This window comes from Mytilus californianus, unplaced genomic scaffold (genome assembly GCF_021869535.1).
Source record: "Mytilus californianus isolate M0D057914Y unplaced genomic scaffold, xbMytCali1.0.p SCAF_43, whole genome shotgun sequence".
NCBI classification, from domain to species: domain Eukaryota; kingdom Metazoa; phylum Mollusca; class Bivalvia; order Mytilida; family Mytilidae; genus Mytilus; species Mytilus californianus.
This window is the reverse complement of record NW_026262694.1, coordinates 1,231,196-1,255,258: the sequence shown is the minus strand read 5'-3', so window position 1 is coordinate 1,255,258 and position 24,063 is coordinate 1,231,196. Positions and strand designations below refer to the sequence as shown.

The window sequence follows — 24,063 nt, the reverse complement described above, 5'->3', positions numbered from 1 at the left end:
GGCGGCCAGTTTATTTTGGTGGAGGAAGCCGGAGTTCCTGGAGAAAACCACCGACCTTCGATAGGAAAATCTGGATAAGAAAACTAGGTACAGGAATGCCATATGGTTGCAATGATAACATCAAAGGAGTTGGAAATTTGTCAAGTCCAGCCTGCAGTGATGTAAATGTAATGCGCTTATTTAATACTACTTTGAGATACCAGTGTAGTCATGGGCAAAAACATAAACATCGGCCCAATGTAAAGAAGTCCTCCAGATCTAGATCGCCCTCTCAGAGCTTTGGTGACCTTTTTTCATATCTTTTTCATCCGCTAGGGTTACCTTACATTACAACTATTCTTTATTCACTGACTGTTACTTTTCCACAATGTTTAAGAGATTATGTACATGACAACTGATGCATTTTCTCCAGTTTACAGACTGGACAGTATAATTTGTGATGTAGCTCATTTCCGTCTTTTTAAACCAGTAAGATCGGAACCTTTACATGATGAAAAGAGGACTTTTCTTCCAGTTAAATTTACGAATAAAGGAATTGATGCAATCAACATCAGCAACGTTTTTCATCACATCTAAAGTTTAACTTTATTTTCAAAATCAATCTGTTTTTATTATATCCTATAATTACAATAAAACCATTTCACCTAAAGTATTTAACTATAAGCAAGTATTGCAGGACTTTGATTTAAAACAGTACCTAAACAAACATCTGACATGTGACTATTCCCAGCCGCCTTATAGTTACAACCCCTCTGGCCACGTTATTAAAGGGATCTAAACATAATTCAACATAAACATCTCCGAAAAGTAATATCTCATGATTCTAAGTTCAAAGAACCTCAAAACATCAATTGGAACCATAACTTAAAAATAAGTATGGATTCCATTGAGGACTACGACAGAGCATGGGCTAAACGAGAAGAAGTTGAACTGGACTTTTTGTCAGAATGTGTAAAAACAATCAGGTCTTTGATAAAACATCGAATTTATAAGTTGAAAAACTGCGTGAATGATCGACCAAAGTCCGTTTTCAGAGACGAAGATGATGTGAAATGTCTATCAACTCTTCACGATCAATGTGTTATTGTTCCTGCGGACAAAGCTTCAAATACTATAATCTTTGTATGTAAATTGTACTTACTAACAGTGTTTTGTAAAGAAATAAGGAATAAATGAGCACTCAGGTAATCCCACATACAAAAACATATCATTAAACAAGGATGAGATTTTGGTAAATCATAAGTCCTTCATGGCTTCAGTGAACATTACAATGAACAGCAAATCTGAGGACTTACCTGCGGTGTTTGTATTGGATACCTTAGCTTCACTAAATTCCGTACACACAACGGTATATTGCCGGCTCATCTGCATGTTCTACAAAGGAAATGTCCATTAAATTGACAAAAAAATATGTCCGCAGTGAAAGAGGGTCTTCCAAAATACTGTGAAACTGTTCACCCCGTAATGTTATCAATCATATGTGGATTCTAAAAAACTTAAAGAACTTCCGGTTAGTTGTAAATTTCGATCTCTCTCTCTGAAATTAATTCAACCAAAACTTTTGATTTTCAACCATGTATACAACCACACCCTATGTGAAATTAAAAACATCTTCAAAAAGAAATAATCCACAATGCTTTTCAATATAGAAATGGTATCATACGCTACAAATTTATTACTTTTGGATACTAAACGACATATTTTGTTCATAGTGAACAAAAAGGTAAAACATGCTACAAACAGGATCAAGTGATCTGTATCTTGGAGTTTCTTATTGACAGCATATCTGCTGAATATGCAGGTATACTTTTCAAACATTTTTCGAAATTCCTATGGGAACGAACTGTTCGCCTCTCCTTGCCGACCTCTTCTTATTTTCACATGAGTGGGAGATCCTCAGACACTTGTCAAAAACAAGAAGATAAAAAAAGCCAGATCATTTAATTTCACATTCAGATATATTGATGATGTTCTATCCATTTACAATTCAAAATTTTCTGATTGGGTTCTATAAATATATCCTCTCGAACTAGACAAAACAACAGACACGGCTTCCTCCGCCTCATGTTTAGACTTATACCTTTAGCTAGACATAAGCGGTCATCTCAGTACCAGAATCTATAACAAACGAGACGAATGTAATTTTGAAAATATAATTTTCTCCAACTTAGTAGCAATATACCAACATCACCTGCATATTGGATATACATTTCCTAACTCATTCGGTATTCAAGAGCTTTCAGCTGCTACTCAGACATTATAAAACATCACCAGTGTCTAAGCAGAAAGTTGACAAACCAGGGTTATGTCAAATAATGTCTCGTCCTATTTCTACAAGAGTTCATCGGAAGATACCAATACCTTGTTGATAAATATTCCGTATAACTTCACAAATAAAACATGATGGTTTTGAAGTATAGATTATAAGTCCTGACGTTGTTTATCATCTTAATTACGTGGTATAGTGTTCTTTAATTTGTCTTTATAAATTATGAACATTTACTGTTTAGTCCATTTTTTGGTAATATCCTTTTGGCGTGGTTCGGTACTTATGCATCCCGCAAATGTCTTGTTTTGCAGTTGTCATTTTTTTTGTATTCTTGTCTTTCATTTTTGCTGGTGTTCTTTGTCTATATGCCACTTTGGTTTTTTTGTTGTTGACATATTTGTGTGTTGTTATAGTGATTAAGATTATAACACAATGTTGACTGCTGTACCCCTATTTTTGACATTTTTACCTACTATGTCGGTTTTTTGTTGTTGTTTTTTTGTTGGATTTTTTTTCACACATTGTTGTCAATATAATGTCATACATGTGAGAGGTTTAGCAAGCTATGAAGGCCGTACCTTGACCTATAATGGTTTACTTTTATAAATTGTAACTTGGATGGAGAGTTGTCTCATTGGCACTCATACCACATCTTCCTATATCTATGAAACCAGGTTTTAAGCCACCATTTCCTACATAAGGAAATGCCTGTTAGGAATATGACAGTTGTTTTTCATCGTTTGATGTGTTTGGGACTTTCCAATTAGAATGTTCCTTGGAGTACGGTATTTTTGTTATTTTTATCTTTATTAATATTAACTGGTATGTAAACTATTTGATTTTCAAGCAAGTGTGTTGTCTGCCATTTGGTTTAATACTATGTCAGTTCGCTAAAAAACTTAATTTAAAGTTTTAAAATGACTGATGATGTGTTAAGGGTATACAATACAGTTGAAGGGAGGTAATGACGTGCTGACAGACCTTCACATAAAAGTTGGTCATTCCTAACTGTAGAAAAAGTATGACATAGTTATGGTTCAGCACAGAGAGCAATATATGTAAAAATGACTCGTCTTGTTAAATGTTATTTAATTGAAACCTTATAATTGAAAATCCAAAGGTGAAAAATGCCATTGATATACAATACCGGAGGTATTTTTTTCTCTCTCGATTTTAGAATTTTTGCTTTCCAATGCTCTTCATATTTCTAATTTATTATGCCTTACAGCTGTTTAAAATCCAGCGGTACTGATGAGTCTTTTATTGATAAAATACGTGTCTGGGTATACACAATTATAAATCTGTTATATTTAATGCCCATGTACAACCACTGGGTTGATCCAGTGTTGGTGGACGTTTCGCACCCGTTGGTACCCCAGGCCAGTAGTCAGAACTCATGCACTGACATGAAAACGATTGACATGTCATTTTTAGTATATGCATTACTCATTCAAGCTTTTGAATTGTTCGATGCATGAACGATCTAAACCAGATTTAGAGCAACTTGTTTTAATTGTTCTTTCCATCAATGCTTTTAAAAATCTTCCTGGATTCACCATCAATTTGAATGCAATTGCATCTATTTCTTTTTTATATAATGTGATGTGTTTGGAATATCACAACCAATATTTATCTATGTATTTTTGTATGACGCTACGCTGTGTGCATACTTACGCCATCAGGACTTCATTCACACGGTATGCTTATAACACAATACTTGGCACTGAAGTTGGAGGAATAACGACTGATGTCGAAATTATATACGTTTTTGGTCATCCACACCAATGGAAATGACTTGTACGATGTATGGTCCTAAGGTACCAGAAACGTTTTCTGATTTGTTAACTGTTATTTACTATCGATACACTTTGACCTAGTCTGTATTTGCATGGGGGTGATGCATGAATAGCAAAACAGGTTTGGATCTTTTTAAATTTGACGCAATTCCATTCTTTGGATTGTATTTTCGATTTCGATTTAACTGATTTCAAAATGGGAAACCTCATATCACCTTTTATTTATCCAAGAATGTTATTTCATACAGTAACTGAAATAAGTATGGTTACATTTGTTTTTAAATGAGCGTGTATATTTCATTCAATAAACAAATCTGTATTTAAAACTATCTTCTATCTCAATTTGTGTTACATATTAGATATCGCCGATTTGTACTGCGGCGTCAAGCAAACACCATTTAATTAATATTAAATATGCATACGAACTGTGCTCGTTTTGTATGTTTCATTAACGTTTAAGCAATAGTGAAAACAATTTTTTGTCCCATTGATCGACAATTAGAAAATAGAAACAAAATGTTCGAATGAATAAAATGAGATGCAACACAGTATTTAAACGACAAAACACCACAAACATCAATATTGAGAGATGAAGTCTTCTTCTCCTCTACAGTTTTCTAATAAAGGTATAGATGGCCTACGCCGTATTTTGCACACAGTTTCGATATTTTTGGTTTTGAATGCTGTTCGACTTTGTATTTGACTTGACATGCAATCTAATTTGAATCGAGTGACTCTGATTAGTTTGAAGTATTAGTACACGTAACGCGCTTCTAAAATAACACTTTGAAAGTCTGGTATCTTGTGATATAATTGTTTGTATAATATGCCAAGCTTAACTATCACATGAATGAAACCGACCTTGCACCAAACACATTATTATTTATTTGTGGTATTTGCATTCATGACACATAGACCAGTAATTAATAGTTTATTGAAATCAGAGAAACCGATGGCAAGGATCAAGATTATCGAATACAACGGGTGCCCTAACATGCAAATTTCTAAATTAAGTCTACGCCTCTTAAGCTGTTTGTTTGATTTACACATTATGTGGTGAAGAAAATGCTTAGCACTCTTATTTATATCAGGTCATTTATTTAATACGTATCATTACGGAATGATCTGTTGAGAAAGATTATCTCTGTGGTAAAACTTATTTCTCAACCAACATGACCAACCTCAACGTCATTTGTTTTATGTTATTTAAGACTTGGGAGCTACGGTTCATTATCGTGTGTCTTCTTAAGTTGCAATAATATATGTTGTACTATAATGTTTGTGTCCACTAAAGAACAGTTTACAAATAACAAGACTAAGTAGAAGCCACACTTGTATTGCAAAATCTTATACAACATTTTAGGAGGGTTGAACCAAACTAGTCAAGTGGATATAACGTTCCTGATGAAGGTAAATCCAGAAAAGCGCTTCGGACGCATGAAATATTTAAACGTGTTGTTTTCAATTTTTTACATGTTCATTCAAAATAAGTTAATTTACTATGCAACTTTTCTTCAACAATTTTTTTGTTATCTAAATATATTGCAAAAGAATAAAAGAATATTCATTTAGTTATACTTTTCTTTCATTGTTTTCCCACCTACATTGTTGCGTCAATAGTTGTCAAAATCATGTATGACATTACGCTACTGTTTAATATGGGTGCAAAGTTTTACGATAAGATATGATACGGATATTGATAAATAAATTGAAATTCCATTCTGATCTATGCATGCTTCGCCATCATTCGAATCCAGAGTTCGAATAAGGAATAAAACCCATTTGGAGTATTGATTGTCGGCGGTTGAAACATCGTATTATTTATTCGTCATTGTGACGATTGAACTAGATTAGTTTTATTATTTCAATTGTGTTCATTTATCATGTTTATTGCTTAGATGATTAATTGAGCAGAAAACATTTAAGTCACAAAAATACTGAACTCCGAGGAAAATCCAAAACGGAAAGTCCCTAATCAAATGGCAAAATCAAAAGCTCAAACACATCAAACGAATTGACAACAACTATCATATTTCCTGACTTGGTACAGGCATTTACTTATGTAGAAACTGGTAGATTGAACCTGGTTTTATAGCGCTAAACCTCTCACTTGTACGACAGTCACATCAAATTCCATTATATTGACAAGGATGCGTGAATAAGACAAACAGACATAATAGGTAAAAATGTAAAATAGGGGTACAGCAGTCAACAAAGTGTCACAATCTTAATCACAACAAAAACGAACAAATATTTAACAAAGCAGCACAAAAAAGCATATATTACATTACATATAACACACACTACCTAATGAGGTCATAAAATGTTTTTAAAAACGTCCTTGCGAAATGATTCAATAAAACATGCAAACCCCAAGTACGAAAATGGCAAAATCTAATTTGTCACATTTGTCATATATTATAATTGAAAGTTATCAATCTGTGTCCTTTTCAACCAAATTATCATACTAATTTGCTCGATTTGATGGTATCAATCATGTAAAGATTAATTTGATATATATATAAAAAAAATATATATATATATGATATGCAAGCACTTATTGACATGTGAATTAGTATTTTCCTATTTTGTCCTGTTCTCTTTTGTGACAATTTAACACAGTGAAAATTTGCATGACTGATGAAAGATGCCTAGTAGGAAACGCTCGACCTGTCGTCGCATCCGGCCACGCTTCTTTTAATGAATGTGATTCTCTCAGTTTATAATCGTTACCTTGATTAATTTCTTTTCAATCGAATAACGAGAGTTGAACATTGGTTGACTGATTAGTGTATTAAGAAACAACACACAATCAATAGTGTGAACATTGATCCAAAGGACTTGCAAAATGCTTTTAGTTTTTGTTTTAGAAAACTTAGATGTTTTTTTTCAATTTTCAAAAACAGATAAATGTTTACTATTATTTTAAAAACGAAACAGGAAACCATGATGTCTGTATACTCCTTTTTTGTTAATATATCTTATATGCTAAAAATACATTAAACAATTTGTATGCTTTGATACTGATAGAGCTGTTACACTAAAATACATCTAAAGATCTTATACAATCTTGTTATGAACAAAAATGTGAAATTCACAAAAACAAGTCAATTTCTGTTAATAGTTAGATCTCATTTATGCAGACTATATCCGTGGTAGTTGTATGCAAATGTATACTAATCACTTGATAAGACTTATTTAAACATTGTTTGGTAAGACCTCGTAGACTCAAGCATATATTACAAATATTTACAACAATACAACTATAACTATAACTACAAAAACAGTACACTGGCTTTTATCTACACGAAGCATCATTCATGTTTGACAAAAAAAGGTCAGTTCATGACTTTACCTACTTTATTAATGATTTGATAATCTATTTGATAAAACAAACAAATTATTCTAGAACCGTGCAGTTCAATAAACGCCACCCGAATAAAGAATTATGCAAACATGAATTCACATCACTTAATTTAGTGTTAGTTAGTTTAATGAAAGATATTTTTCATTTGCTATTAAACGGTTGCACTTGTACCGCCAGAAGTCTCTCAGAAGTTTCATTAAACCTATTCGTAACTCATAGTTTCATCTTTTTTGTCTTAAACTTCATGTCAAATTCCAACGACAGTACCGAACAAGATGTATGGCTTTCATATATAATACTGATTACATTTTATCAATTTAATTCATACGAAGCGCTTTCTAGACTGACTTCGATAAATCCGCTCAAATAAAGCCAGCAACATGATTATGTAATAAAAAATGCATCCGTTCAAAGTATTAAGGTGGTTTTAATTAGCTAATTTATATATTTTGGCTCTTTTCAAATTATAAGTATTGTACAAATACGATTGTACTATACCAGATACGTATCTGGAGAAATGATATGATTTATGTGATGAGGCTAAAATATTGTCTATCAGAAACGGAAAACTCATACGACAGGTTATATGCTATAACCAAACAAGACTTATCAATTGGACAAGAAAAACAAAGCTATGCATATCATATACATTAAATCAAACACTTACACTTTCTTAGTGAAAGATGTTTTTTCTATCAAAAATTAAATGAGAATGTTAATACAAATATTTGTAATATAGTCTTTCAAAACCTGAATGACGGATGAACATAATATACCATCTTACATCATATTATTTATATTCAAAGTAAACAAACTATATACAAACAATTTAGACAGTTTCAACTTTCAGTGTTCATTCTGATCAGATTTTAAACCGAGCATGATTGGAACAAAAATATAAATGGACACCAGTTTGAATGTGACAAGAATGACATTAATTAATTTTACTTATGAACATAAAACAGATTCCTGCTTGTCCGGTTTTGGATTGTGCTTGGTACTTTAAGGTTAAATGAGCGATTCAACCATCATGTGTTGAGTCTCACTAAATATACATGGTTTCTTCCATTTATCATATGTTGCTGTACGAGTTGTACTTTTTGCATGTTATAATTATGTATTATATATTGTATACATATGACTTCAGTTATATTTATACACAACACAATTGTAGGTAAACAGAACAACAATCAAGGTACATGTTTCATTTGAACTTCGTACAACAGAGTATAGTAAAAGAATAAACGTTATCCCAAATAAAGAATTTGAAAACTTAACACAGACATACATACTGTTTCTCAATCTCTGATTGTACAAAGAATATATGTTCTGTTTTCCCATGTTCTTTATTTAACGAATACACTCGAATATACCCAGTAGTGTAAACAGCACTATATAATTATTTATTTTGTATTATAAATTTCTTAATTGTTTAATCTATACTGAATTTATTTTATGTTGAAATCTTACAAGAAGAAATACTATAGTAAATTATTTGACTTATATAGTATTGAAATATAGTAGAAACATAAAAATTAGAGGTTGGTTGATCATTTTCCTGGGTTTTTTTTCATCAAGGAGTTGTTATATTGCAATACCATATAGGCATAAACATAAAAAGTGTTTTCGCCTTCCACATTTTTATCAATTTTTATTATTTTTCAGTTATATTTTTCTGTAGAATTATTTGATAGATTTGACTTTTAATTTGATTGATATTAAAAACGGCATCTTGTGAAGTTAAGAGAGACATCTTATGATTAATATTCAGAATGTATTGAATATGAACACTAATTACTGTCCAATGTAGATACCCTTTAAATATTCCAACCCTCCAGTATGTACGCGTTCCAGAGCTAGCATTAACCTGTATATTGTAGGTTTTACTTCTCTTGAAGTTTTCCATTTTCTCAGGATGTCTTCTATCTGATTGTACATGTCCCTTGGATGCCGTGTCAATGTCTCCTCTATCGAACTTATACTAACTCCTAGCTCGATTCCGAGTTGTATGGCGCAGTTTCCAAGGTTTTTGGGCAGATCTTTCAAAACATTATCGTGTGGAACTTCTTGTAGTCGAATTTCTGCAATATCTGTCAAAATATATGCATACATTTTGATATGTTAAATTCATTGACGTTGTTATAGGAGGAATGTCGATGAACATATTTGTAGACAATACGAAACAACAAATCAGTTTCATATGATGCACTATCGCTACGATTTTTTTCATTGAATGTATTAATCAATATCAGAGGAGTAGTGACTAAAGAAGTTACTGGCAAAAACATTGACCAATGAATTAAAAGACAAAAGACAAAAATGCTAACGGACAAAGCCCCAGCTCAGGCACATACTCACTATATATATATATATATATATAATGGTATTTTCGAATTATCGTCACCATTTGAAGTTTTAGTGACAAATAAATGCCCACAAAAGTGTTTATACAGAGGTAAACCTGGAGTTGATATAATGGAATGGATTATTTATTCCATACAAATGCAAGTTACTGGCCACATGTGGAGCAGGATCTGCTTACCCTTCCGGAGCACCTGAGATCACCCCCAGTGTTTGGTGGGGTTCGTGTTGCTTAGTCTTTGGTTTTCTATGTTGTGTCATCTGTACTATTGTTTGTATGTTTGTCTTTTAATTTTTGACCATGGCGTTGTCAGCTTGTGTTCGATCTATGAGTTTGACTGTCCCTCTGGTATCTTTCTTCCCTCTTTTAAAAGCAGTGTTATTTCAAACTTCAAATACGACAAAGAAATAAAGTACACGCATGTTCAAATCTCACAGGTCGACTTATAAGAGACAAATCAAGGTAATAAATGCAAACTGAGGGAATCGCATGTACACCAAGTGTAGCAAACTGGGTACGACAATAGGGTAAACGTCTCCTGCTATGCATGCATCAGTCCTCATGCAAACCGGCAAGAAGTCATGATGGCGACGGTATAACTAATAAATGGATACTTTCAGTCACTCCTCCTGTAAACATTAGCACGTTCTATAACTATAAATTGATCCATCTTAATTTAATGCAAATCGTCTTGTCACTATTATGGTACATTGACAATACCACAAGTATTACGTTTACAGTTTATCAAAATGAATAATTTTATAGAGAGGTGTATTTCTGATATTGATATAAAAGAGAAAATATCAACGTTATTCGAAGAGAGAGAACTGAAACAGCTCGTATTATTAAAAAAAAAGAAAATAAACATTAAATTTAGTTTGATAGTCATCGCACTAACCATAAAAGCTGAAAATATAACATAGCTTGTTTTAATGGGAGACGAATCGCCTATATGCATTAATTCAGATTTGAAAAAAAACAATCATCAGCATATGTTCTGCTTTTTTAGTTTCAATTTGCATGGACACAGTTAGGCTGTGCACAAAAAAAATGTTGATTTCCTAAGATAAAATTCTCAACTTTATTGAGCAATTATGTTAAGAAACAATTATCTTTCCAGTTAAAATATACAATACCTTTTTATGTCAAATCTATGAATAGTTATGTCTAAATCAGTTCCGCGTTGTAAGATACATACGTTTTATGGTCACCATAAAACATTGGATGATCGATACGTTATGTATTCAGCTATTTGTCTCAAATCTATAGCTTAGATCTTTAGATACCAAAATGTTTGTTAGATCAATAACATGCAGAGTGCCTCCCGGTTTTGATACAATAAAAAGTATTACCCTTCAACTTATTGGATTTAGGATAAAATAATTGTGATGAAGAAAGAGAACTAGAGAAACACGTGTGTAGTGTAACTATTACTTTGCCGGGACTTAAACTGATACTCATGAGAAGCTGTTTTAATGCAGTGACTAAGAATTTTCCAACGAGGAATATTCATGCATTGTAAATATTTTGGGCTTGATTGTTCATGATGAAAGTCAATCCAGACATGCACTTGACATGCTCAAAATTTATGAAGTGCTATTTTCATTCGTTAGACTAATTAATAAGTCAGACCAGCAAACAAGTAGACAGCTGTGCTTTCAATAGGATCAGAGAAGCAACAATGTGTTAATATGGCAGGGTTTAACAAAGGGACAGTGGTATCAGTTTATTACCTCCTGACATACTTGTGTTATCATTAAAAGTGTCACTCTTCCACACATCAACATATATTTTAAATAAAATTTTATAAAACTAGTCTTTGATCTTACTGAAATAGTTTACTATATACATAGTGTGTTAAGCATTGGGAATATTGAACGTACTATCAGTAAACAAATACATGCACATTTATTACCCCTTTGTATTCAGGTAATCGTCATATTACTCATGTTGTTACGACCAGAAGAAAATTTGAATAAAAGATACAATCAATACACATTAAACTTAACTATCAGTATGTCATAACGAATCTAGCACATCCGTTTATTCAATATAAAGCTAATTTGGACTGTTGTGGAATATAAATTATATAAGCATTTCCTGATGTAGGAAATGGTGGATTATAATATGACGTGCTTCTTTCGCTTTGAAAACAACACCGTGATAAAATTCTCGATATACCTATACTGATCGCAGACTCAGAAATGTGCATATTGGTGGCAGTTATTATTTACCTCCCACGTAAATACACATGTTTCGAAACCTATGTGCAAACACTATGTTAATCTCGTTGTGTTCAATTTGAAATTGAAAAAAAAAACAACAACAACAGAACCGTTATTCCTTTTCTAATGCATAACACAAAGAATCAATGCACAAGAGCTTAAAAAATGTATAAAATCAAAATAAAATAAAATTCCGCGAAATTTCATGATTGATCTCGGCACATTTACGTCATGTCATAACATGACGTCATACGAATGAAAACTTTCAAGCTGAAGGTTTTCCGTTACGTATACGCCATAAGTTCGGATAATATTGCATTAAAATAGAGCTTCGAAGTAGGTGTTGTTTCACTTTCGGTTCTATTGCATTATTCGCACATTTGTGGATTTCAGCAAGCCAAAATGGCGGCTCACTCATTTGTTACGACATGTCAACTCTTGATTTGACAATAAATAGTAGCTATAGAAAACAAAATGTTTGGTTATGAATTATGAGAATTAAACACATTTTTGCTAGATGTTATTTGAGAAATAATTCATGTAAGACTTAGGTTTATTTGAAATTTGTATCTTTTTTAGCTCAGGATAAAATTCGAATATCACGGCTCTGGCCATTTGTAAATGTCCAACAAATCTATGGCTTCCATGAATTATTTCTTAATTAAAACTGGTTTTATAGCTAGCTAAACTTCTCATTTGTATGAAAACAACAATAACGTCACAAACCCGCAAATAAGCATGTAAATACTTTTGCATCCGTGTCCGTTATTGTCTTCACATATAAAGCTCCGGTAAAAGCTGCACCTGTGTCGTAAAATTTCCGGTCTCGTAATCCTCAGCTGTGTTCTGGTATGCCTTTGTAAACAATGTCTGTTATTTAACTTTTTTTTCAATAGTTAGTATTGCAATTGTTCATACATGCATTGATTCCTATTGAATAAAGTGTCAAGAACTATTCAATCTCTGTCTCCTTAAATTGATGTGTGGAAAAGTATTTCAAAAGAACTGTCAATGTTGAAGGCTGGGTGATAGTTCTACTGATTGGTCCTGATAACAAGTTCTCACCATTGAATGGACAGCGGTTTATCCTTACACATGCAAGTTTTGCTTACTTTATATTTACATGCTTTCACGTCAAATTCACCTCAAACGAGTCTATTCGTTAACCTTACAAGAATACTTTCACATGAATTTCACGTGATTTGAGTACTCTACAAAACAATGGAATTTCAGTTTTTTTAATCAAATTTGAAAATTGGATGTTATTTGAATAACGAATTTAACGTGAACAATTTGATGTGATTTCTAAATGAAATTCACGTGAGCTTCACATTAGAGTCACATCAGATTCATATTAGATTCACGTGAATTTCACATGATATTCACATGAATCTAAGTTCACATGAGTAGACTTTCTCTGTGTATCATTTAATAACTTGGTCCTTGGTAGTTTACAATAGTAGTTCGCGCCTATTAGTGAGTCAATTTCACAACTTTTGCTTTTTGCACAGAATGTGCAACTTGAAGTGCTTGTAATATGCGAAATTTTATCTGAATCGGGACTGCAACCTGTGTAACAATGGATGTGTTGATACGGGAATATTCTCATTGTCGGTCTGTAGTTGAAGTGTTTAAATGTTTAAGTTTGGAACATTGTGAGATAAATCCTCGAAAACAGACAGATATATGCAGAACCGTCGTTCATATTTCCAATAACCGCGTATTTCTGAAAAAAATCATTATACATCCTCGTCAAACAAGCTGTTAGATTCTACGTTATAATCGTTATACATAAATGGTGCAATATATATTTTAAGGAGCATTTTGTGACTTTGATTTGATGAATACATCAACACTTGCCTTGTCTGCGTTAATTGCACCTGTGTCGTACCTGTAATGCACTGAAATGGCATCTATTATTGTACACATGCGTGATGCATTCCGCTACACTTTGCATCGTATTATAAAATTACATACGGGCAATCGGTGTGACTCTTCATTAGTGCACTCTGCCGGAAAGTGTTAATCTAAAGAAAAAAATACACGTATGTGTATTTACTTTCTGTCATTCTTACGTGTTTCTGTATATTTGACCTTGTTGTATGATCTTTATTTTGGTTGCGTTTCAGTGAAAGATGTAGTGGCGTGCTATCTTGCCTGACTACTTGACGCATTGTCCTGCTTCGAGTAATTCAATCTCCAAACATCGCCAAAACCAATAAGATAAAAGGAGAACTCTTTCTATCAAATAAAAGATATCCTGGTATCTGAAAATCCAAGACTTCGAAATATTGTCTCTAGTGATTTGAGACACAGACATATGGGATTAACCAAGCAATTCCTGATGGTGACCGCAAAAAGTATATAGTACACATCATAGAACTAATTTAGATATGATTATTATAAATTCGATAACAACAAAATAGGATTTTTTTTATCACGCATAAATGGCTACCTGTTTCTTAACATAATGGCTCGATTCAGCTCTGACTTTTTTGTGGACAAAAAGTACCCTAGGTATTATATCACGTTTGTTTAAACAACCTATCTGTAATGCAAATTTAAATTAAAAGAGTGAAAGATATAATGATCAAACTTTTTGCTTTCATCTGTAAAATGTTAAATCCTAATTCATACATAAGTATAGACTCGTCTGCTATTACAGCTATATTCTCAACTTTTATATGAATGGTGTTTTAAACTAAGTATCAAACTTAATATAATGTTGCTTTTTTTGTATATGCATAGCAAAATGGTAGATTCGTCAAAGTGGTTCCACCGAAATAAAGGACGGAACTGTCACGTGAAAAAGACGAGATGGATAGGAGTAGATATATGGACTTGAAACAGGTCACTAACGAACACCTTACAAAGTTGTTGCAAGGCTTCTGTAGGCATAAAAAAAGGTATGTTTTACCCTCCAGTCAAGCATTGGGACTGAATGGAGAGACTGACAAGGGACTATGCGTATTGTATTATAAAACACATACAAAGAGATAATTGTGTTAACAATGCTTAATCTTACCTAATAAATGCGTGTCTTCTCTGAACACCTGAAAGGAAATGTATCGATACAGTTATTGGGTTAGTACAAAAACATGCGTGTATGATAATAAATCTGTTATGCACACTAAATATCATAATTACGACATGCAACCAAAACTATAAACTATATGTGTACCTGAACAAATATTGTGAGAACTAATTGCCTTTTTCCATACTTTAATTGCAGTTAAATATAGATCCTTAATAATACTTTTTTAACGTTTTTGATCTGAGCCTCACTGGTAAGTCTTTTGTAGAGGAAACGCGCATCTGGGGAACAACATTTTATCCTGCTATCTTTGATGAGTTTATTAGAAAAAATGCATTGCTGTTATAACCGATAATAGGTTCATTTAAGTTGTTGTTAAGTGCACCATCTTTGTTGTACATGCGTCAAGGAACCGTTCTTTCATAAATTGTATCTTACTCTGCAATCAGTTTTTGATTGAAGATGGTAAATTGATGAGATCATAGTTGTTATATAATTCCTGGTTTTATTGTTTTGATGACCTGTAGCAGACAGTCTGAATGACCGTTGCATTTAATGTATGATGCAGCTGTGTTTTTATTTTAATCATTTCTCATTCCAAGATGTATATTTCATTTCTTTGTTTGTTTATATCCTGTCCCTGTAGTTGTGTGGTCAAACATGAATGATCCTTTGATGTGTGTAAGAATGTGTTTAAAGGCTGATGTCGAAGAATGATAAAAAAATGAGAATGTTGACATCCAGATAGGAGGAATGAATAAGCGTAGAGAACAGACGTGTTTTTGTATAAATATGTTATAATAGTATTGTAAATATATATGGACTTGTATATAATAAATATACATACATTATGTTACATGATCATAGTTGTAAACATGTTTTTATTTCTCTCTTGATTATATTAACCACAAAACGAAAATATAATTATAATTAATTCTACAACAATCATCCACTAAGTTAATGATGATGGGTAATTTGTAACATGTCTTACATTTGTAAAATAAATATGCCTTATCAAAACGAAAATTGACTCAGAGGAACGAAACAAAATTTGTGTCCCAATCTCGCCAATGACCATCTGAAAGAGTGGTGCATATTAATTTGGGAAATCATTCTATATAGATCTGAAACGATTCAACGCCTAACAGAAATAAAAGGAATAGAAAAACATGGTAGTAAAAACTGTCAACACAGTATGATAAACATAGATGTACTTATTGAAAAAACTAGAAAACAAAATAAAAGCTGTCCAAACCTTGCAAAGCAAATGTCTTTCATCGCCCACTGCCTTAAGTGCATCCAGCAAGTCGTGGAATGACTTTGTGGGTTTACCCCTTATGCTTTTTGTTCTCCAGAAATTGAATGCCATGATTTTGATGACAAGAGGCATCCTTGTGTAACTGTAATCAATATCATTCCAATCATTCAGTTGTAACCCTAGATGAATCATCACCTCTCTACAACTATTAATATCTAGGTGATATGCAAGTCGTGAGAGATGTTGCTCGCTTGGTGACATTGTCAGGGCAGTGTTTCCAAGACCTGAATATTTTGAAAAGATGAAACAAGCTCATAAAAAAATAATCATCATGAGAATAAAATGAAAAATAATAATTCTGATTGCTATCGAACAATAAATAATAAGACCTCAATAAAAAAAAAAAACATGTTTTGCATAGCTAACAACAGTCATGAAACGATTTGAGATAAGACATATTATGTTCCTCCTAATGTTGTAAAGCCTCAATAGACTAAATAGCCACGCCCCCGTTAAAATAGCCGAACCCCTGTTAAATACTGTAATCTTCGTCTCCCCACGTCTTAGTAAGGAAAAACATCGTTAAGCAGATTAACTGATAACCATTGATTCAACTATATTTATATTAAGTCCAACAGAATTGATATTTATAACTAAAATTCGATACAATAAAATATTACACGGAGACAACATTACTCAAATTCAACATAAGTAAATTAAGACATTAAGGATTTTTTTCTTGTATGTACGATTTTTAAAATGGTTACTTGCTCTTAACATGAATAACATATCATGTGTAGGTCTTAACTATTCGTGTAAAACGTCGCTTAGACATCTTTGTGGCGTATCCTTATGGAAGCTAACAGGGCAGTGATTGAGCATGCAGGTCTTATTTGGATACATTGTGAATACCTTACAAAGTCCAACACCAAAACATTTCTATGACAACTGACATCCTCATGTGTTTACCCGTGCGTTTTCTTTTTCTTCTTCTTCCAAAACTACAGTTGACTTAGCACGTTTCAAATATCGCTATGGCTATATCGTTCATGACCAGTCCGTATAATTTCCCAAGAAAAACCTAAGGAAACCCCAAAATACCCTAAACAACTTTTATCTAATAGACTTACAAATTCAATGTATTGGAAAATATACTATACGGGTTTTAGTTTGAAATGTCAGGGTTGTCCAAGATATTCGTCCGTCTTTCTAAGTTTCGACTTATGTCCTGGTTCGTTAATACAATAAAACCAGATTTGTGGTTATTTGCCATGTCATTAATAAATAAATGATGTGATATCGCCAATGTACATACATGTACACGGAGCTAATTTACTGTGGATTTAAGCAAATTGGATCGATAACTTTTTGAAAATTACCCGGGCTTAAATAAGTTCAGTTGCAATTTGCCATACCTCACTGTTAAGCAATACAGAATGTTTTGGCGAATCTAAAAAACACCTTTTTGAAGAAAAAACAAAACTCATTTAAAACCAAGGATTGTGATAAAGTACTTCGTGTAACCTTTACATTGGCCAACATTTATGAAAAAAAAAATTCTGTAGACACTCCTTTCACCTAAAAAAAACCACGTTAAAACCTGTTCGTAGTATTGTAATTGCCTTCAATCTGGCATAAGTCTTTAAAATCTTTGCTGCTCACGCTAGGTTAGAGAATTACACGTACGCTGATATGAACGATTTCCAAAATTTTGGAGTGTTCCTATCCAACAGTTATTATATATATATAAGATTAACAGTTTGTTTTGCAATCACAGAACCGCTAGATATTTCTCAATGTTTTAATATTGATTTCAAAGTTTTTTCCATTATTTTGTTTTCCAATTTTTCGAAAAGACATTTTTTTAAAAGCGATGATTGCTTCTGAAAATGCATTTTACATTTTTATAGATTCAGAAAAAAAGTGGTTTCTGATAATGTGTGATTTGTATATCTGTGGTCACCAGAAATCGATTCGACATGTTCGATACTGCATGTGAATTTTTTTTGCAAATCAGAAAGAGAAAAACATGTCTATGCAATATACAAAATATTTGATATCCAAAATTTATTTGTCAATTTTCACAAAAATAATATACCTACTCTTCGTTTCATGCACAACGACTGTGTAAAATTGAATAAGTGTCATATCCATAATCTTGATTTGCTTTTAGAAGATAAAAAAAATAATCTAAAACTTGTTTCCACTCTTTTGCGGATATTGATTGAGTCAGATGACAAATCTAAGTGTCCGAAAAATCATTCATAAGACAACACTATTGGTTCAATGGTTCATTTATATATCCAACAGAACATCCTTGGAATAAGAACAAGAAGAAGGATGCCAATATTGGAGCATGATTTGCAGATATAACCGGAAAAGTTAAGTTATACAATGTACTCCACCAGTTTGTTTTAAATGTTTCTTGCTGCTACTTTTGTTTGTTTTCGGTTACTGTTGTTTGTAATTTGACTAGATGTCTATATACTTTGATTTATAATATTTGATTTACCCTCAGACTTTTAGGAGAATTTGCCATACATTCACCATAGCTGGGTATCATAAATTATACACCTTAAATGGATCCTAATTATGTATTATAAATGATGAACTGAAATAAATTTACCTGGACAATTGGATGGGCATTCTTCCTGTGTCTGAAAAACATTTATTAAATAATGAAACAGGGTTTCTCATGATCTATATTACAATATAATTCGATGTATCATTACCTAAGACAACATCACAATTTTTAATTGCCTTCGTTTCGTATCTTTTATCTTCTGTTTGTTTTTCCCTTTACATTTAAGATAAGTGACGAAGTTAAATAAAATGTTAGTTGGATACAGTCTTAATTTTACTGAACATAAAATATACTCTACAGAATCATATTATTGGTATGCCATACGGGCGTTTTTTCTTCTATATGCGGCTCATCAGTTGCACTCGAATCATCATAGTTGGAGATTCAGTACTAAGTTTAAGCGCACGGAACATAGATAATTTCAAATCATTGGTGCCAACTACGTCTAAAATAATACGTAAACAATGTTTGATACTTTGAGATAGAAAATATTTCATGCTATGAATAGTTCAATTGAAAACATCCTTCGTCGGTTTATATGGCTAACGTATATGGGATACCTTGTTAAAAAACCACAGTAAAGATCTTCTGGAGCAGTGTTTATTCCCACGCTCACACACCCAGTAGGAGGTTTGTTTCGCCTTTGAAATGGATATCACGCATGGAGATCTGCCACAAACCTCTCCTACTTCAATGCTAAAGAGATTTGTCAAATTCACTTTTTTCTGGTTCTTTCCAATGCTGATAAGATAAAATTTCAAAACAGCTTGTAAAGTCACGGTCAGGCATTCTTGAATGCTGGCAGCAATATCTGGGGAGATGTAAGATCTAGAAGATATGTTCGTAAGATAGACAACGACTCTCGTTTCTTCTACCATTATTCTAAACTCGGTGTTGCTGTCAACACATAGTACGGCTGATGAATGATATATTAATGGACGTCCGTTGACCTCCTTGATAGGCCAAATACCACTAACCGCACCAACCAGTTTAAAAGACAATGCTGATGGTATGGATGACTTCTGTATTTGATAGACCAACGCAATTGTCCTGTTTGCAAATGATTTGTCATCTAGAAAGGACATCGGCATCTTGTGTTTTACAGTGCATGGAACTAAGAAATAATCGACGAGCGTGACACTCTTGTCAACGTATTGTTTCGGTAGGACCAAAACATCGAGATGCACTAGAACCTGGATAATGAACTCTTTGGAGTCATCCTCTTGTATATGATGAACGAATGGTTCCTGTTGCCATAGTTGAAGGAGATCTCTTTTATGTAATTTTCCAGTTTCTCTCATTCTTCTTAGAATACCTTTAAGGGTCTCATTCTTGGGCCAAAATATTTCATCTGTGATGAATGATCGAAGGATGTTGACCAATGCAGGAGGATAAAGAATGACAAAATTGTTAAGTTCTGGTTGATTAAAGTACATTATTTTGCCTAAAGAATGTTGTGTTAAGAGAAAATCTTCCAGTTGTCTTTCTGACAGGGCTAGGTCTTTGTTCATTGTGTTTGCTTCAGCTAACTGTATTTTCGGTATTATATGGATGTTATCTTTGATCATATTATCAATCAGAAGCTCAAGGGGAACCCAAAGCATCGGTCGCCGTAGTCCCCAAGATGGCTGGTTCCGGGCAATAGTGACAAGTTGGTTTTTTAAATTCTGAATTCCATGATCGTCTTTGTCTGTACCATTTATAAAGAAAACTGGTTCGAAGACAATGTGTTTCTTCATTTCATGGGTACCAAACATTTCAGTGATTTTCTTTACAAATTTCATGTTCATCTTCTTCTGCATATCCTTGTGAGTAAATGATACAGAAAAAAAAACGATTAAAAAAACAACAACTGTATCCTATCGATACTTATATTTTGGCATTGCACAAGAAGCCTGTATACCACATACCTTTTATGTGTAACAATTGCTTATTTGGTTTTAGATACATGATATATTATACAATAAGCTGTTATTGGTTAACTACTCTGTTATTTGACTTGATAAGATGAAAACAGCCTGTGCTATATACAAATGTTAATTCGGCCAATATTGATTTTTTTTCCGTATTGGCCGAGTTCTGATCCGGGCAATTCAGGATTTCACAATGTGCCTGTTTTTTTTTTTTATAGAAAGTCATGATGAACACCAACGTAATGTAAAGTGTTATTTGGAAGAAGCTGTTTTATTTACACAATAAACATACCGAAACGTTTAGTGAGGCAACCATTTAAAGCTGAAGACGGTCACATTCATCTAAAAGGCTTTTTGTAAGCAAATAATTTACCTATTTCAGGTTTGGACAACAAGTCTGAGGATTATCACAGAACTCATATTCACTCGTCACCTCATTACTATTTAAACTATTTTATCAGTTTAACGGGTGCGAATTGGTTAACTGTTTACTTTTGCTTCTCATGTTTCTGTAAGGTGTCATTTATTTTTCAACCCGAACCCGGTAGTGAATTGTTAAAGAGTGACCTGTAATTGTTCTTTGGTCAGTTGGTCTATTGATTTTTGTCTCATTAGTAATCATATTCAACTCCTAGTTTTATTTAATCTTTTCGTTTCTGCATATCTCATGCAATGGCAGAACCTCTCCAATTACTATTTATGTGTTGCGTCAAAATATGATTTGTAACACTTGTAGTGAGAGCAAAGAGAGAACAAATCATTACAAAATGTAGAGAACACCTCGAAAAACCACCAGATTATTTGACATTGCAGCTTATAAAAGGAAACTCAGATTTGAATAGTTTCATTTCAAGATAAAATATGTTAAAGAAAAATAAATTATACAATAAACAGGGAAACACTGTAGTTAATAAATAAAGATATCATTACGTATAAAGATAAGAAGATGTATATTTGCTAATGAGAGACTAAATGACACAGAGATTAACTATAGGTCACTGTACAACATTCAACAATGAGTAAAACGTGACTATTTCTATATTGGCTTTCTTATTTGTCCTCGGCTAGCTACATTGGCCTTCGAAATCGTGAATTGCTTTGTTTCTCGTTTAATTCATTTTACATGTTGTCATTTAAGGGCATTTTATAAGATTTTAACTCCCTCAGGCAAAGTTGGCCTTAGACGGATTTGGCTAATTTTTAGTTCTTTTTTAGTTATATAGCTTTTCAACTGTTTCGGTTTTCTGCTTCCTTGACTTTCAAATATTCGGCTTTGAACGTTCTTGATGAAGGTAAATCGAGAAAAGCGCTTCAGACGCATGAAATTTATAATTTGTTGTTTTCATTTTGATAGCTTGCTATATGTTATGGGATTTACAGATTGTTGACTATGATCTTTACATGCTTCTTTCATTTGATCTGTGAAGGATAGTTGTCTTATAGGAAATCATACCACATCTTTTCTGCTTGTATTTTGTTATGTTTACTAAATTATACTGTGATCAACTGCAGAAGGAGATTTGCATTTGTCCCGTAATAAGTTTTATCCATCAATGTAAAATATAAAATGTAGTTAATATACTATATTTAGAGCCACATGATATGTTTGCAGCGGCAGATGTTAACTCTTCCACATTTAACGCGATATGTTGGCAACGTTGCCAACTATTTAAAAATATTTTGAACGTTATTCAGAGAAAAAAAAAGGCTAATTATGCCATGTGTACGAACTTATTTTACTTTTCTGTTTAAAAAATGCGTCTATGATATCAATTTAAGAATGCTATATGTAACTGATTAAATACTTACATCTGAGAGAAGGTCACTATGCGTTGCAGCAAACAATATTTTTGGCATGACATCATTATCATCCACACAGTAGGTAAGTATTGAATTCACCCAATGTTTCACAATAGCTTAAAGATAAATATGCATACTACAACAATGTCCTTCTTACCCTTTTTTATCTAAGAGATGATTACAAATGCAATTAGCATGTGTTCACCTAACATCTTTATATAAAATCTTACTATTAAGACACTTTAAAACTGTGTATGTAAAACTAATGAAAACATAACGTTTAGCCGCCTTTATTAAATTACAATTGCCAGTTGTAAATCTACCAAGGAAATTATAATAGGACACTTTGGAATATCGAATGAACTGGAAATATATAGGCACCGCTTTTGGGCTATTTGTTGGCGGCCAGTTTTTATTGTTGGAGGAAGCCGGAGTGCCCTGAGAAAGCCACCGGCCTTTGATAGGAAAACTGACAATCCTAGTCAATTAAGATTGGAGTCGAGTGCACCCGCACGAGCAGGGTTCAAACTCACAACCTCAGTGTTGACTGGTTGGTGATTACAGTAGTAACTACTTAGACCACTCGGCCACCGAGGCCCCCAGGGTAGATGGATGTCAAAAGAAAAACAGATGTAATTGTGTTTATGTTTTGCCAAAAATAAATTTAATGTCATGCTACTTAAAGAATGTATATAAAAAAGTCTGGGTATTTCGGATCTTTTTTATTGAGCTATAAGTTCTGTATCAGATTTTGTAAATATTATTCATAATAAAACATTTGTAAAAAGCTCTTTTATGTGATTTGAAAAAAAAACCTAAACGATATATTTTTTTAAAAATAAGATTAAAACACAAAATTAATTGAAACCCTTTGTTATTATAAGGAACTGTCCCAGAATATAACATGGAATGCTTATATGCTGTAACTAAACTATAATAGTATTTCTACTAACCTTGCAATTTTGTAAAATGTATATCGTCTACTAACATCTACTAACAATGATAATGCATTGTATCATACTAATGTAAATGAAACCTGGTGTAAGGTACCGGTATATTATGTGGGTATAAAAAATGTCAACTCTAAATAAAAAAAAAAAAGGATCGCATGAACTTCATTACCTGAGAGCTTATACCGTATACCTCAGTAATACAGCAAACTAACCACGCTTAATCATTTATAGTGACCTATAACTAAATAAGTTTCGTATTGCATATAGTTTGTTTATATAACACGTGGTAATTGTTTCTCAGGTAATGAAACCATTTCTGTCATTAAGGCTGGGGCAGTTTTTTTCGTAAATACAGGAATGACACTGACACTTTGAAATGTGTTGTATTCTAGAAGTATATGATTTCTTTATTAGTTGTTATTGGAGTTTAGTTAGCCTTTAAATAACTGCGATATTTCTTTAAGATCTGTAATTTGTGTCTGTTGTCTGTTAGTTAATTGCT

The 24,063-nt window shown here is 32.7% G+C and overlaps 1 protein-coding gene across 1 annotated transcript; it reads right to left on the bottom strand.

Annotated features, from left to right (window-relative positions):
- Positions 1 to 6,377: 6,377 nt before the first annotated feature.
- Positions 6,378 to 22,718, bottom strand: LOC127699884 (uncharacterized). The gene is made up of 6 exons (XM_052203289.1): positions 22,618 to 22,718; positions 19,456 to 20,700; positions 18,938 to 18,968; positions 16,309 to 16,595; positions 15,045 to 15,072; positions 6,378 to 9,522 (listed from the first exon to the last, which is right to left on the bottom strand). Exons 1-6 carry the CDS (start codon positions 22,663 to 22,665, stop codon positions 9,227 to 9,229), a joined length of 1,935 nt encoding a protein of 644 aa, XP_052059249.1. The 5' UTR covers positions 22,666 to 22,718; the 3' UTR covers positions 6,378 to 9,226.
- Positions 22,719 to 24,063: the final 1,345 nt, after the last annotated feature.